The sequence below is a fragment of the Neolamprologus multifasciatus genome, chromosome 23 (assembly GCF_963576455.1).
Source record: "Neolamprologus multifasciatus chromosome 23, fNeoMul1.2, whole genome shotgun sequence".
Lineage (NCBI taxonomy): Eukaryota > Metazoa > Chordata > Actinopteri > Cichliformes > Cichlidae > Neolamprologus > Neolamprologus multifasciatus.
The window spans coordinates 7,541,923-7,557,402 of record NC_140460.1 but is presented as its reverse complement, the minus strand read 5'-3'; the positions used below and the strand labels follow the sequence as shown (position 1 = coordinate 7,557,402).

Sequence of the window (15,480 nt, the reverse complement as noted above, 5' to 3'; positions counted from 1 at the left end):
ACTTTTCATGACAACCTGATTAATAGAAAAGCCAAATGAATAAGAGGCATGAACCTTTAACACAGTGTCAACAGCACAAAAAGAAAACACAAAAAACCAAACCTTTAAGGGGAATGTTGAGGCTGTTTTATTTTTTTTTATCAGAAAAAGTTTTTCTATTTACTTCCTTTGCTAGATCTGAGCATAAATTGAGCATATGCAATTCTACAATTTTAAGTCCTGACATTTTAGGACACTTAGAAAAAATATTGTCTACAATGATCATATTAACCTTACACTTACTTCGAGCTGTTTTCTTCTCACAAGCTCTACAGAACCTCTCGGCCAAAATGGTGCCTGAGAGTTGAGAAGCGTTTTATATTACTCAATACAAAAGTGAAAAAATAATGTAAACCACAGAAAGGAACACAGGGGCATACAGTACTGCTTTACATGAAAATGTTTTAATATTTTTTAACTGTTCAGACTCAAAGAAATTCATAATAAATGTTAAAAAACTATAATTAGTCATTTAAATAGAATTTTTGAAACTCTAGCCATAGGGCACAGAAAGGCATAATGACACTCCTGAACGAGGCATCCGTTCAATTGAATAATGCTAAGATGATACAGAAACAATCATATTATTATTATTTGATGAGTTTTCTTGTGTTTTCATATCTGTTATGCTTTATTATGATTATTTTCATTTAACTGGTTAGTTCTGAGTTCATTCTTATTTCATCTCTGAGTTCACGTATCATCAGTTTAGTTCCTTGTTTATTAGATTCCCTTGAGTCTTTGTCCTCTGTGCCCCTCTCTCTGTGTCTCTGTTTATATGCGTGTGTGTGATGCTCATGTCTGGGTTTTCCCCATTTAGTTCCCGTGTTCCCCTCTTTGCATTTATTCCATGCCTCCCCTGTCTGTAATGTTTGCCCATGTTTCCCCAGCCTGTCTCTCCCTCACCCTTGTGCCCCTTCTCGCTCTCCTTCTCTCTCTCTCTGTTTTCATCTCCTCCTCTTGTTTACGTTTCCCTTTGTGTCTCATGCTTGGTCTTCCCCATCTGTTATGTGTGTTCTCACCAGCCCGTCATATCCTCTGTATGTGTTCCATATTTATGTTTGCGTCTCGTCTCCCATTGTCAATTCCCTGTTCTCTTGTTAAGTCCAAGTGTATTAGTTTCCCTTTTTACTGTTTTATTTTGACAGTCTCATCCATCTGTCTGTGGTCTGCTTTTGGGTCCTCACATAAACAATTCATGCGGTCTGCCTCTGCAGATTGTGACATATTGTAGTTGGCCTTTGAAGTAATTAAATCATTGCACCACTCACTAATATATTTCAGTAATTAGTCCATTTCCAACGCTCATGTTATTTCTTGCAAAAGCATTACCAACTACTAAACTATTACAAGACTAATCAGATCTTTTATTTCTGTTCAGTTATACATTTTGCATTACTGTGTAGGCAGGTAGATTTTAACCCTGTCCAGCAAACGAGCGGGATCCTGTAGGAAAGCTGGAAGGTTGTTCCTCTTAACGTAGACATTCCTCCACAAAATGCTCTTGGGAGTATTCTGACTCTACATTTAGTCAGGTGATAAGACCAACTCAAAAGAACTCAAAATGCAGCTTTATTGCTGAACACCAGAAATACAAAACTAACTAAACTGGGAAAACACATGGAACTAAGCAGGTAGGCAAGCAGGCAGAACATATGGCCACCTCCTCCAACTTCTCCAGGGAAACGCCAAGGTGTCCTCAGGCGAGCCAAGAGATATAATCTCTCCAGTGTGTCCTGGGTCTGTTTCCCAGTGGGACATGCTTTAACTCTGCTTTGGGTTTAGATTGTGTAGAGTTATTAACAATCTACACTAGAAAGTTAACTGAAAGTTCAATTCAGCTGTAAAACTGAAGCTTCATCCATTATCATTGCAAACAATGATGGTAAATGGACTGATTCTTATATAGAGCTTTTCTGGCCTCCTGGAGTACTCAAAGCGCTCTAGACAACATAACGCATTCACCCCATTAACACAAGCACTATTATCTACTTTGAGTGCTTTCTAAGTATCGTTCATACGCATTCATACTCCGATGGAAGCATCGGAGAGCAAGTCGGGGTTAGTATCTTGCCCAAGGATATTTGGCATGCAAACTGGGGGAGCCAGGGATCAAACCTTCTCATCAGCAGCTGACCCGCTCTACCTCCTGAGCACCCCAATAATGTATGTATGGTCGGAAGGGGTCCCATTTCACTGCAGGTAAGATGTACGTATAACATTGCAAGTGACAATTGAAGGCATAATCAATCAATCAATCACCATCAAGACAGAGGCGTGCTTGCACTGGTCTTTAGTATTAATACCAAGTCAAAGCAGAGAAAAGAGATCTTTATTTTTTCAGCAAACAATCTCAGATCTTTGTGGCTTAAAAGATTTATTTACTAATAAAAGACATGAAAATGGATTTGTTTCAAGTGCTGAACTTTTATTTATAGTTATGAGTCATGTTTTTCATACTTTACAGTCACTGGGACATAGTAATGGATAAAACAACACAATGTAGTGAAAGATGTGACAACACTGATTTATTTTTATTTGAAAGAAACAATAGTAAACCATCTGTGCTGTGTATCAGTAATGTTGTAAAAACATTTGAATACTTCAATTAATATAATGAAAGAAAACAGAGCAGCATGTCAATGTAGAGTAACAGTGCTGATGTTAAAAAAAGGATAACAACAGTTTACCCCTCTACAATGGCATTCTGTGCTAGCATAATTTCTTTTTACCCATGTTTATGCTCTTATATTGCAAACAAATCTGGATTAAAGCGCTATTAATGTATTTTTTTTTGTTGGAAAACAATTTTCTTTTTTTAATCGGCTCAAATTAGATTCTATGTCACAGCATCCTGTTAAGTGTTAAAACAAAAAGCCTGCAGAAATTGTGTAATTAAAAAAGGAGATCTATCCAGTTACACAATTCTGAAGGTATAAAGCAAGAAACCTGAAACAATACACATGAATGTAGCTGTAACTGTAGCTTTTAGTCATTTAAGATCAGCTGGCCTTTGATGTTAATATACAATTGCATCACTCACTTAGTAAGCTGATGAGTTATGAATTTTCCATCATTGTGTAGGCAGGTACATTTTAACCCTGTCCAGCAAAGCAGTGGGATCCTGGAGGAAAGCTGGAAGGTTGTTCTTGCTAATGTAGGCAGCCGAGCCCACAGCAACAGCCGACAGAAACAGAGGCCACTTATACGATCTCCTGGGTTTGGGCTCATCGCATTGCCTGGTCTGCATAGGTTGAGCCACTCTCTCCCACTGAGTGAGGATGGCCTGGCGGGCTCCAGCCCACTTTCCTGGCCCCCTGAGACGATACTGGTACGGCGTGCAGGGACCAAAGAGCACATTCATTCCCAGCCTGGGGTCAGTCAGCAGCATCCTTGAGATGTTGGGTTGAACTCCCACTAGCTCTGCTATTTCATCCATGTAGCTGATGTAGTCCACCTGGATGGTGTGTCTCTGACTGGTGACATACCTAAAAAAGTTTGAGTTGAACATATGAAGATGCAGATCTTAAATATGGGTTTCTATAAAGCTGAGTAAATCCACTTCATTACCTTTGAGCCATGGCCTCCTGCTTACACTGAATATCTTTTAGCATGGCAGCTGATGAAGGAAGCTTTATGCAGCCTGTTTGAAAGGGGACAAAGCTGTTTACTGTAGTAAAAATAACAACTCTATAAAAAGTCTAAAATCTTGAGTGATGAGAAAAAGCTGTGTTAAAGAAAAAGTCATTTTTACCTTTGAAGACACGTGTAGCCCATCTGGCCTGCATCTCAGAGATGGGCATAACGGCTCCCAGTGGCTGTATTAGACCAATGATAGCCAGAGTGGGGCGTTCGAGCTCAGGAGGAAACACATATTTGTACAGAGATGCTTTGTTGTTAGACACAGAGACCACCTGTGAAGCCAGGAACGGAAAGGAAAACTGGTATCCTGTACCAAACACCTGAAAGACAGCGGTCCATGTTAGTCAAAAGTCAATTTCACTGATCTCTATGAAGGTGAAGAAAAGTATGTAATTCCAGACCTACCACCAGGTCAACATCTTCCACTACACTTCCATCATCAAACTCCACACTGGAACCTTGAAATCTGCTGATGTTGGGTTTCACCTGAACTGTTCCAGAGAGGATGCGGTTGGGAAGCTCATCATTCACTGTGGGATGTTGGCTGAACAGCCTGAAATAAAAAGTCAAAAATACAAAAAAATTCAGAAAGGAGTTTTTTCATATTATTTTATTTATACAAAAAAATCTAATTGCAAACGTGAATATCAGAAAATGTCAACGTTGGCACTGATTTTGACAAGGGGTTGTTGTTGTGGGACCAACATTTGTAGCCAGAAGTTTCGTACTTTGAACTGGTTGTTTACACTGGACGTTGCACTGTTGTTGCATAAAATAACACCAACATCGTATCCTGAACAATATGTGTCACTGCTCAGGAAAAAAAAAAAGGCAACAGTGATGATATATGCAGTAATCAATACAGGAAGCAAAGTGACTGCATGCAGAAAATTCTCATCTTTTCCAGCTGCTGAAGCATCTGCAGATGCATAAGCTGGGACTTTTCTGAGAACCTGCACTGATAGATCACTGAAATGGCCAAACCACTCATCCAGCTTGACTGTGCCAGCTTTGTGGGCCAGGTTACAAAACTTAAGAGGTGCATGATACACCTAAAAAAGCAAAATATTGCATGCCAGTAACACATCACGCTGCTTCCGGTGTGTGCCACTGTTCAGGAGGACAAAGGTGAGCACAAAAAGGCCATAATTTTTGTCTTAGAACAACCACTTGGAAAAATCTAAAGTGGCAGATTATATTACATTCTATACTAGCTACAAATACAGTACCTGTGTTTTGGCTTTAGATTGTAAAGACCATGATTGAATCTTTGGTTGAGCCGACTCTCTGCCATACTACATAAAAAATCAAAGGGAAGGATTTTCCTCAGAATCTCCAGGATTCTATTAACAGTCAGGTCAAGGGGCACCCCATTGTCTCCAACTCTGTTCAGAACCCAGGCTCCTCTTCGAGTGCTCAGGTAAAGCTTTGAAGAAAAGAAAGAGTAGTTAGCTCTCTTGTTGCTTCTGTCTGAATTGTCTCAATTTTTACTTTCTAAACTACTAATATTACTAATTACTAATATGTAAATAAAGCATTAAGAAGATATACAAGTTAAATAATTATGTCCATTGTTTGGTTTTACATGCTTGTATTTATTTTGGATTCAGCTTTAAAACTGTGAGAATCATGAAGTTTCACATGTTAAATACTAAATCAGTTCAGACACATTCTTACTCTAATGATGCGACCAACTCATTCCAACCTGCTTGGTGACTCTACTCAGTTCCACTGCTATGTCTCCTCCAGAGTTTCCAATTCCAATCACCACGACCTTTTTATTCCTCCACTCCTCGGGAGTCTTGTAGTCTCTGCTGTGGAAATACTTCCCCGTGAAAGTTTCAATGCCTGAAGAAAATAAGACAGACTTATGGTGGGTAGACACAATGTTTCAATACTTCTGCTCTGACCTATATTTGAAGATACGTGAAAGTGTCAATGGTTGATTTAAACAATAACACAATTCCCTCTTTATTTTGCTACAACTGCAGAGTCAGTAGTTTTTTCCCCCCTTAAGGTAACTAAGATGTAATCGATTGTAAGCCAACGGTTACCTGGAAAGTCATGAAGAGGCATATTGGGGTTGCAGTGATGTCCAATACAGATCATCACAGCTTCAAAAATGTGTTTCTCCTTCTTGCCATCCTTGTTCTCCGTTTCAACAACCCACTCGCCTGAATGAGAAAAATCTGATTTCTGCTTCACCTGCAAGACTTTGGTCTGGACAACAGAAAGACAGAAGCAGGGGACAGAACAAAGTATTTTTTTTCTATGAAATTAATGATGTAGTAATTAGGATTAAATTTTATTCATTTATTTTTTAATTATGTGATACAATTTACCATTTCAGACATCATAAAGCATTCTTACATTAAAGCGTATGTGCTTGGTGAGCTGGAAGTGGTCAGCATACAGCCGAAAGTAGTCCATGATGAGGGAGTTGTGCATGAAGTTTGGGAAGTGTGCAGGGATGGGAAAGTCACTGAAACACATCATCTCCTTTGAGGTGTTGATGATGACAGAGTGGTAGATGCTGGCCCTGTCTGGCTCTGGATTCTCCTAAAGTTAATAAATAAATAATTGAGCTGAAGCACAATTACTCTTTCAATGCTCGTCAGAGGCCTGAGTACAGTTTTATTGCATTTGTAGTTTAATTATATCTATGTTTTTACGCGTCTAATAAATATTATGATGCAAACATTGTACTTTGGTTTTCACACCATTTATTTTAGAGTTTACATTTCCCAATATAATCTGCTGTATTACTGATAATTATTGAAATTGAGAATATTTAATGCTAAAACTTTTGAACTAGGTATTAGGCTTCTTGAGAAGGATTACCACTTTTTCTCAAGTAAGAAATCTAAATACTTGTTTTGTCACTGAGCAAACAAGATATCTGATTCAAAACAGTGCTTCAACCCTTGTGCACTGTCACCTATCACGCAATAAATCAGTGCTCAAGGTTGTATATGAGCTTGAAAATTGTGCCCGCACCATTTTCAGCATAATATTTATTTCGGATCAAATTCCGAGTCTCAGTGCGCACCATGTGCCCCCGAAATGAAGAAAATCCACTTCATATGTATAAAAAATAATAAAACATGACCAAAAGTAAAGTGATTCACATAGCGTCAGCCAACCTTAAACCTCCACAGCCCACCAATGTCATCGCTGCTTTCGAAGCACACAGGCTCCAGCCCCTCATCCAAACAGCACTTTATGCAAGCCAGACCCGAAGACCCTCCTCCGATCACTGCCACACGACGGGTCATACTGCAGCTCTGCGAAGGAGACAGTGCAAAATATGTTTACAGTTAACAAGAAGCTGCAGCCAATGAGCCGCGCAGAGCAGGAAGTTGTGCAGAAAACAAGAGTAACAACAACGTTACATTTATTTTTCCCGTTAAATCTCAGGCTCTCCAGTTATGTTTACATTACTGCCGAAAAACACTTCCTCTAATACTGGATATGTGCCACATTTAAAACTTGGCAAAAATCAAAGTGACTTAATATGTTTATTAGCTGTTCGATACGCCACACAACGCAGACAACTCAATAAAGAGTGCAATCGTTGCCAAACTTTTCCAGACTGCACGGACAGTACAAACAGTCTCCGACAGCCGCAATCATCGACTTTAAATCTGTTCCAGGAAGCACTCATCAGCTGCGATCGCATATCCTCGTTTCCTACCTTTGATGCCTCGAAGAAAGAAACAATGTTTATTGTGCTGCAAGCAACTCAACTGTGGGCGGAGCGAGAGCTGCTCCCCTCAATTTATAAAGTAGCATACTGACCCTTGATTCACTGTGGCGTCAGAATAAGACTGAGGGAAAAGCAAACAGACAACGCCTCTGCATGGCAGGACTGATGTGCACAACACACCTATAAAAATAGAAAAATAATAGTTCACAAAGCGCAAGAGCACAAAAGGAGACATATTCTATTAAAAAAGAGGAAGAAAACAAGATAAAATAACTACATTCAGATTTACTTTTTATTTTGTGTTCATGAATTTTTCCTTTTGTTGTGTTTTGCACTTAATTTCCAAAGCATGTAACATGAAAAACTTCATGTTACATGCTGCATTTAACCATCACATCCGGAGATACTACATGCGGTGTTTGTCTTTAGAAGGCACGGATCCCGCTGCCAGCCAACCGGTGTGATCAGTGGTTTGTTCTGGTTATTTATTTACAGAAATCCAACCGTGTATAACGTCAGTGTGAATTTACAAGCTGACTCAAGATCTTTTTCTGCACAAAAAAGTAAGCCTCATTGTAAAATTCTCATACTAATATATGTTTACTTCTGTAAGTCTAAAGACTTTGTGTTAAAAAAGAAAAAAAGGATACGAAATGTTCTGGACTCAAATGAAACTGTTACATTTTTAGGGTTTTCTGGGGGCTAAAGTCAAGGAGCGGCACCTTTCATAAAGCCCTATACCAGGTTATATGATAGAGATATGATGTCTTTGTATCAGAGGAAAAGTGGGACTGACTACCCAGGGTCTTGGAATGAAAAGCTTGGTTTTGTTATCGAGTTGTTAAAGTCCAACGTCCAATGTCAGGCGTGACTGTTTCAAAATGACCTGGTTCAGCTTTCCACCATGAAACGCATGACCCTAAATTTCAGAAACAGCCAGACAAAGTGAAGCAGCATCAATTCCCTCTTCAAATTATGTGCCACAAGCACTGAAAATTCAGCAACAAACGTCAAGCAGTATCAAGCTTTGTTATATGTTGGACCAGCTGAGAGGTAAGTAAAGGATTTTAAGGAAGCAGGGACATTTCGTGCTTCAAATACCACAGTGACACTGCTTAAATGTTTTTTTTTTTTTACTTACTTTGCTACTTCTAATGAAACACTGTCAAACAGCACTGATATGCTTGCGTATGTTTTCATGCATTACTAAATCAACCTTTAAGTGTTAAAAAACTGTCAGGGTACTGCAAGTCCTCAGCGTTCAACCTGCCAATTGTTGTGGTGTTTTAGTCTGTGTCTCCATTCTCTCATTTTCCCTGTTTGTGTGCATTTATGTGTGTTTGTGTGTGTGTATGCACTGGCCTTTGTGCATTGTGGTGACCAAGTTTCAGACACACACCTGGTGGCAGTAACACACCTGCTCTGATGATCTTGTTTGGGCAGCTTCATAAGGAAGGAGCAGTGGATCAGTCTTTGCTGGATTGTTGCCTTGAAAGCAGTAAATGAAACGATGCTCCTGCTCCTATTTTATTTGGGTTAATTGTGAAGATACGTTAACTGGTCTGTCCCTGTGCACATCATTTAGAAATTGTGAGATATCCAGTGGTGAGCTGACTCTGGTGTGACAAAGTTACTTTGTCTGCATCTAAAAGGAAGCCTTGTGGAGACTGGACCTTCCAACTGCTAAGATATTTTTTGAACTGTGTTTTTTCTATTGACTGTGAATAAATGCACTGTATTCAGCCGTGGGCGTGAGTCCTGCCTCTAAACATGACACAAATCTTTGAGCCCTAAAAATAATAAATACTTTAAAAGAAGAAAGAAAATAATCGACTCTTAAGCTCGACACTCTAAGCAAAAGCCACAAGTAGCCATAAAGTAACTGTAGAAAACATGTAGACTTATGGAAATGATTTAATAGAAATTTTATTGGAAAATTTCATTACTGGCTACTGGAACGACCACAGATTGTTGGCTGAGTTATTTGCCAGAAAATAAAATTAAAAAACAAAAAGCAAAATTTTAAGATAGCTGCAGAAACTCTTATTTTCAGATTCTAGTGCAGAGTTAAACAAATCCAGAATGTATATTTTAAAAACTCATGTCTTTCATTGTTAAAAACAGTCTAATGCAGCCTCTTCGTTAACATTAGTACTAGGGATGGGTATCGTTTAGGTTTTATCCGATACCGGTGCCAAACTGGTACTTTTGAAACGGTGCCGGTGCTTAAACGGTGCTCAAACCGGTGCTTAAAGAATGGAGAACACAAAATTGGTCCAAAAACCTCTCATGTTCAGCTGTTTTTTTGTAAAAAGATAACAATGTTAGCCTTTTCTGCAGCTATAGGGCATATATGGTATCATTCTTGGCTGGAAGCAGTGCTTAAACAAAAACAAACTTTGTCCAAAAACCTCATGTTTAACTGTTTTCCACTTTTTCTTTAGTCATTTTAGCCTTTTTGGCCAGGGTGAAGGGAGTATCTGCCATCAAACAAGAAGACAGCCGCATGTAGCTATGATGATGTTTGCTAGTTCACCTTACATGCATTAATGTAATAACGTGGTTAGCCTACTGAACGTAAATTACACACGAACATCATGAAGCTACTCACGCAGAGAAGAACGGCTGCTGCTGCCATCATCATCCGTCACCACCACACCCGCAGGAGATGCGCTCGGTGTGAGGTCTCGCAGCAAGCTATCAAATACGGCGCATTTTTCTGCTTTAAAAAAAAAACGCTATGCGTCGCCAGGTGTTTCATCGGATTTGAGGTGTTACCTCCTTTGACAGTATCACAGTATCACCTTAAAGCACTTGTTGCAGGCTGCTGAGTTTGCATATTTTGCTGTGAAGTACAGCCAGACTTTTGACTGCTTCGCCTTGGGCATTTTTAATCTGTAGCTCTGCTCTAAAAGTACGTACGTACCTGGGCCCGCCTACTATCCTCGGAAACGTAAAATGATTGGCTAGAATTCAAAGTGTGTCACAGCTCAGGAAAAAAAAGCACCGAAATGAAGCACCGAAATGTGCGCTGCTTTTCGGTCTGGTTACTACCGTTTATGTCAGAACCGGTGCCATCATGGCACCGGACACCGGTACCCATCCCTAATTAGTACTATTATACTATTAGAAGGTCTACTGTGGTCCTCGTTGTAACAGTTGTTATGTTAGTATTTGACCAGTAGGCGGAGCTCTTGTAATGATAATGTAATTAACGCATTTTATTTTGTATGTTTTATTTTTGTGTTGAGTATGTTAACATTTTCCTTTTTTGCCTACCGGATTGGTGTACAGTTAATTTGATAGATGGAAAATAACCGGTTAATTTTGTAAGTATAAGGTAAGGGCAGAGGTCACTTCCTGTTTTGGGAAGTAAGGTCAGAGAAGCTGCTCATGGTGACGGTCTAGCCGTGTAAAAGTCAAGCTAAGAAAGAAGAAATAAGTCCTAAGTTCCAATTACACCGGTTTGTCTACTTGCAGGCCAAAGTGGTATGTTTGTTTATATTTTGTGAATTTTATATTGTAATATGTTTTAATGCTGAAATATAATTTTCTTGTACATTTGTATTCACCAGTTCTACGGTGTACCTGTGTACGTTAAGAGAAGCACAGTAAACATCAGTAAAGAAGAACTCTCGTGTCTCTCGTGTATGTGTACAAGCCGGCATACTCGTGCCACTGTGGTCATTAATTAAATTAATTAAACTCTGACCTTTAAAGACACGTGTGGCCCACCTGGCCTGCAACTTGGAGATAGGCATAATAGATTTCCACTGGCTGCACTAGACCAATGATAGCCAGCGTGGGGCGTTCGAGCTCAGAAGGAAACACATATTTGTACAGAGATGCTTTGTTGTTAGACACTGAGACCACCTGTGAAGCCAGGAATGGAAAGGAAAATCGGTATCCTGTAGCAAACACCTGAAAGACAGCGGTCCATGTTAGTCAGGACCGCTGAAGGTGAAGAAAAGTGGGTAATTTCAGACCTACCACCAGGTCAACATCTTCCACTACACTGCCATCATCAAACTCCACACTGGAACCTTGAAATCTGCAGATGTTGGGTTTCACTTGAATTGTTCCAGAGAGGATGCGGTTGGGAAGCTCATTATTTAATGTTGGATATTGGCTAAACAGCCTGAAATGGAAAGTTAAACGTTGCCGTACTGATATGATGAAAAAAATGAATTTACTGGCTTTCCAGTCATGCAATCATGAAGCCAAGTTTTTGTCCAAAATATCTGATAGGAAGAAATGCAATAAAGTCATCGAAATAGTAATAAAGATTTGCCCAACACAAGATTCAAGGGAGTCTGCCTACTGCATTACAAATATAAAGTGCAGTTGTAGATATTAGAGATGGACCGATCCGATATTACGTATCGGTATCGGTCCGATACTGACCCAAATTACTGGATCGGATATCGGCGAGAAATAAAAAATGTAATCCGATCCATTAAATATCAAAAAAGCACCTCACAAAACTTGCTACGCGGCGTAACTCGGCTCATAACCGTAGCACGTAGCAGCAGTGTGCATCACGTGATAGAGCGGCTGTGTGTATTTGTAGCCTTGCTAGCAAACCAGCATTTCATCTATGAGGATGTTTTCCCAGAGAGAAGTAAAGCAAGTGTGTAAATTCATCTCTGAATGTCTGTAAAGCATTCCCACGTTAAGCTTAACAACCATACCTGGAGTGACTGCCTCTCTCTCTCTCTCTCTCTCTCTCTCCTGCTGCTTCAATCGTGAAACAGCTTAATGATCAGCTGATCGGCTTTTCTGTCGCGAGTCCGTCTCTCTTCTTTGTTTTTGGCCCACTTCTCACCAGAAAGAGGAAACCAGCGGCTGAACAACAGCAGCACGTTTAAGCTTGATAAGCTGTTGTTAGAATTTATTTAATATTACTTTCTACACCAGGATCTTTTTCTACGCAGCTGACGCTGGTAATTGTGCAGGGGCGGATCTAGCAAAGTTTAGCCAGGGGGGCCGATAGGGCATGAACAGGGAAAAGGGGGCACAAAGACATACTTTTCTTTCTTATTCTCATTTAAAATGTCTAGTTTTTAATAAATAATTATCTGACTCTTACACCCAAAGTTTTAAACTTGTGTAAAATATATAGAAGTCCATTACTGTATATAGTAACTGTTAAGTCTAATATACCCTAGTAAGCTATAGTACTTTTTCCTTTGGGAAGGTACCATCTGTGCAGTCTGCAATTCTGTTGAAGAAAGATGTTGAATCTATTTAATTATTCTTGAAAAATAATTTATTTTTGTGCATTTTCCCCCTGCATCAAATTAAATTTGATTACATCGATTAAGCATCATGAGGTGGAGGGTGGTTCCCTATTTTTATTTTTTTTTTGCTGGGAGTTTGCAACCCTATTAGTTAGGTTGCTTAAAATTTATTCTAAGTACTCTTTAAAATACCAGAATAGGGAGGATGGAGCAGGTTTAACTTTATTAGATTGATCAGTGTTGCTGAACTATGACATATTTTGGACGCAGTGTATTTTTTACATACAGGTATAACAGAATAGCTTTAGTGTTGTTATTTATTTAAACTTGAGTATAAACTTATACAAAATGCAGCAAGATATTAAAAAAACGTTTTGTTGATTAAAAAACACACTATATCGGATTCATATCGGTATCGGCAGATATCCAAATTTATGATATCGGTATCGGTATCGGACATAAAAAAGTGGTATCGTGCCATCTCTAGTAGATATTAACTGTTACGGATTCAAAATATTGGAGATGGATACAAGAGGAAAACCAACATAACAACACTGGTCCGGCCGGGTTGAGTCAAACGATGATTTTAATGTACACGCGTGGGAGATGGACACTGTACGCAGACAGCATCAGATCTCAAAATGGTGGAGCATTGATCAAACTCTTATAGCCTCTAGTGGCCCCCACCTAATCATAAAAGCCTAAACATTCATATTCTTTCTCTCACACGGCGCCTAAGCTACGACCTTGGCTCCCTGTTTATCTGCTCCGGCTGAGATGGGGCAGAAAACCTCTCCAGTATGCTCTGTTCTCTTCTAATCGGACAAATAAGGCGATGACTTTCTGCGAACAGTATTTCTTATAACTCAGCAGTATAATGCATCATAAAACAATATCATTCATTCACAATAAATCAGCAGTCTAACGTAATGGAAATCAGTTTAACAAATGTAATAGTTATCACCTTCTTCTAATTCAGGAGAATAATGCAAACTAAAACTACATAATAATTCACAATCTTTAATTAGGGGTATAACATGGCATAAAATAATATTATAATCCCACATAACACAATACCTGTGCTTTGGCTTTAGATTGTTCAGAGCATGATCAAATATTTTGTTTAGTCGTCTCTCTCCCAGACTACAGAAAAAAACAAAGGGAACAGTTTTCCTTAGAAAGTCGAACACTCTGTTAAAATACAAGTCAATGGGAATCCCATTATCCCCAAGTCTGTTCAGAATCCAGGCTCCCCTTCGAGTGCTCAGGTAAACCTAGGATGAAATTAATCATTGTCAGCCATTGCTCTGGTTCTTGGTATATATTTTTTTTATGTAATTCTCATCATATTGATAGCGTCTGAACTACTAATAGGTTAATAATTCATGTATAAGGTGTATGTTTTGGTGGTATGGGTTCAGGTCCAAAAATGACAGAGCTGAATTTAACTGAATGAAATTTGGGGTAAATTATTATTATTTTTTTTAAAAAAATGTTAAATGAGGAATCAGTTCATCTCAGTCCAACCTGCTTGGTGACTCTACTCAGTTCCACTCCTATTTCTGCTCCAGAGTTTCCAATTCCAATCACTATGACCTTTTTATTCCTTCACTCCTCAGGAGTCTTGTAGTCTCTGCTGTGGAAATACTTCCCCTGGAAAGTTTCAATGCCTGAAGAAAATAAAACAACAAGACACAATCTCCCTTTCTGTTTCCACGACAGACATGGTTAAAGAATGTCAAACACTGGTTATTAAATATTATTACTTCCTCTTTCTATTGTTACAGCCAAACTCTATAAGGCTACATAAAATCTACATGTAGTTTATTGCTAGCCCTCAGACATGTGTTACCTGGAAAGTCATGAAGAGGCATGTTGAGGTAGCAGTGGTGTCCACTAAGGATCATCACAGCTTCAAAAATGTGTTTCTCTTTCTTGCCATCCTTGTTCTGTTTCAACAACCCACTCGCCCGAATGAGAAAAATCAGATTTCTGCTTCACCTGCAAGACTTTGGTCTGGAAAACAGAAAGACAGAAGCAGGTTGTTGATAAGAGTGTGGGTATGCCCCATTTATATATATCAGTACTAAAAAAGTACTAAAAAAGCTTTTTTTCTTTAGAAAACCTGGTGATACGTTAAGTTTTGCCAATAGAATACAGATAATAGCAAAACATCCTTACGTTAAAGAGTATGTGCTTGGTGAGCTGGAAGTGGTCCAAAGTAGTCCACGATGAGGGAGTTGTGCATGTAGTTTGGGAAGTGTGCAGGGATGGGAAAATCACTGAAACTCTTCCTTGGAAGAGTTGATTATGACAGAAAAGTAAATACTGGCCCTGTCTGGCTCTGGATTCTCCTGCGGAGAAAGCCATGAATAGAGAAAAACAAATCTCATCTGTCAGAGCAAAGCAAAGTCCGATCTGTATGTTGTCTAACCCACCTTAAACCTCCACAGACCACCAATGTCATTGCTGCTTTCAAAGCAGACAGGCTCCAGCCCCTCATCCAGACAGCACTTAATAGAGGCCAGACCTGAAGCCCCTCCTCCAACAATTGCTACACGATGTGTCATTCTTCAGCTCTGTGGAGAGTGAATCAGATCAGTCCAAAATATTTTTACTCTAAAATAGGAAATTGCATCCATGGAGCTGTATGCAACAGGAAGTTTGCCCCTATTTCTTTTCATAAATGATTTTTACCAGTGTTTGCTTGGAAGAGCTATCACTGCCAAACTTAACACTTGTTTTGGCCATAGCTGTAGTCCACTCTGGCTTTGGATTTCACATTCCCAGGTAATTTAATGTTGCAAGGCAACATTCCTCCACAAAATGCTCTTTGGAGTATTCTGACTCAAC

The 15,480-nt window shown here is 39.2% G+C and overlaps 1 protein-coding gene and 1 long non-coding RNA gene across 4 annotated transcripts; one reads left to right on the top strand and one right to left on the bottom strand.

Moving 5' to 3' along the window:
• Positions 1–2,446: 2,446 nt before the first annotated feature.
• LOC146490927 (flavin-containing monooxygenase 5-like) lies at positions 2,447–15,212 on the bottom strand. 3 transcript variants are annotated; one of them, XM_085151910.1, is made up of 10 exons: positions 7,376–7,466; positions 6,825–6,965; positions 6,052–6,240; positions 5,736–5,901; positions 5,387–5,529; positions 4,911–5,107; positions 4,087–4,234; positions 3,794–4,001; positions 3,610–3,682; positions 2,447–3,527 (listed from the first exon to the last, which is right to left on the bottom strand). In XM_085151910.1, exons 2-10 carry the CDS (start codon positions 6,954–6,956, stop codon positions 3,113–3,115), a joined length of 1,671 nt encoding a protein of 556 aa, XP_085008036.1. In that variant the 5' UTR covers positions 6,957–6,965; positions 7,376–7,466; the 3' UTR covers positions 2,447–3,112. The 3 variants fall into 3 exon arrangements, with proteins under 3 accessions (XP_085008036.1, XP_085008037.1, XP_085008038.1); XM_085151911.1 differs by lacking the exon at positions 7,376–7,466 and adding an exon at positions 7,074–7,351; XM_085151912.1 differs by lacking the exons at positions 6,825–6,965; positions 7,376–7,466 and adding an exon at positions 15,066–15,212.
• On the top strand, positions 9,541–13,698 carry LOC146490928 (uncharacterized). The gene is made up of 2 exons (XR_014872461.1): positions 9,541–10,876; positions 10,963–13,698. It is a non-coding gene; the product is annotated as an uncharacterized LOC146490928 (long non-coding RNA).
• Positions 15,213–15,480: the final 268 nt, after the last annotated feature.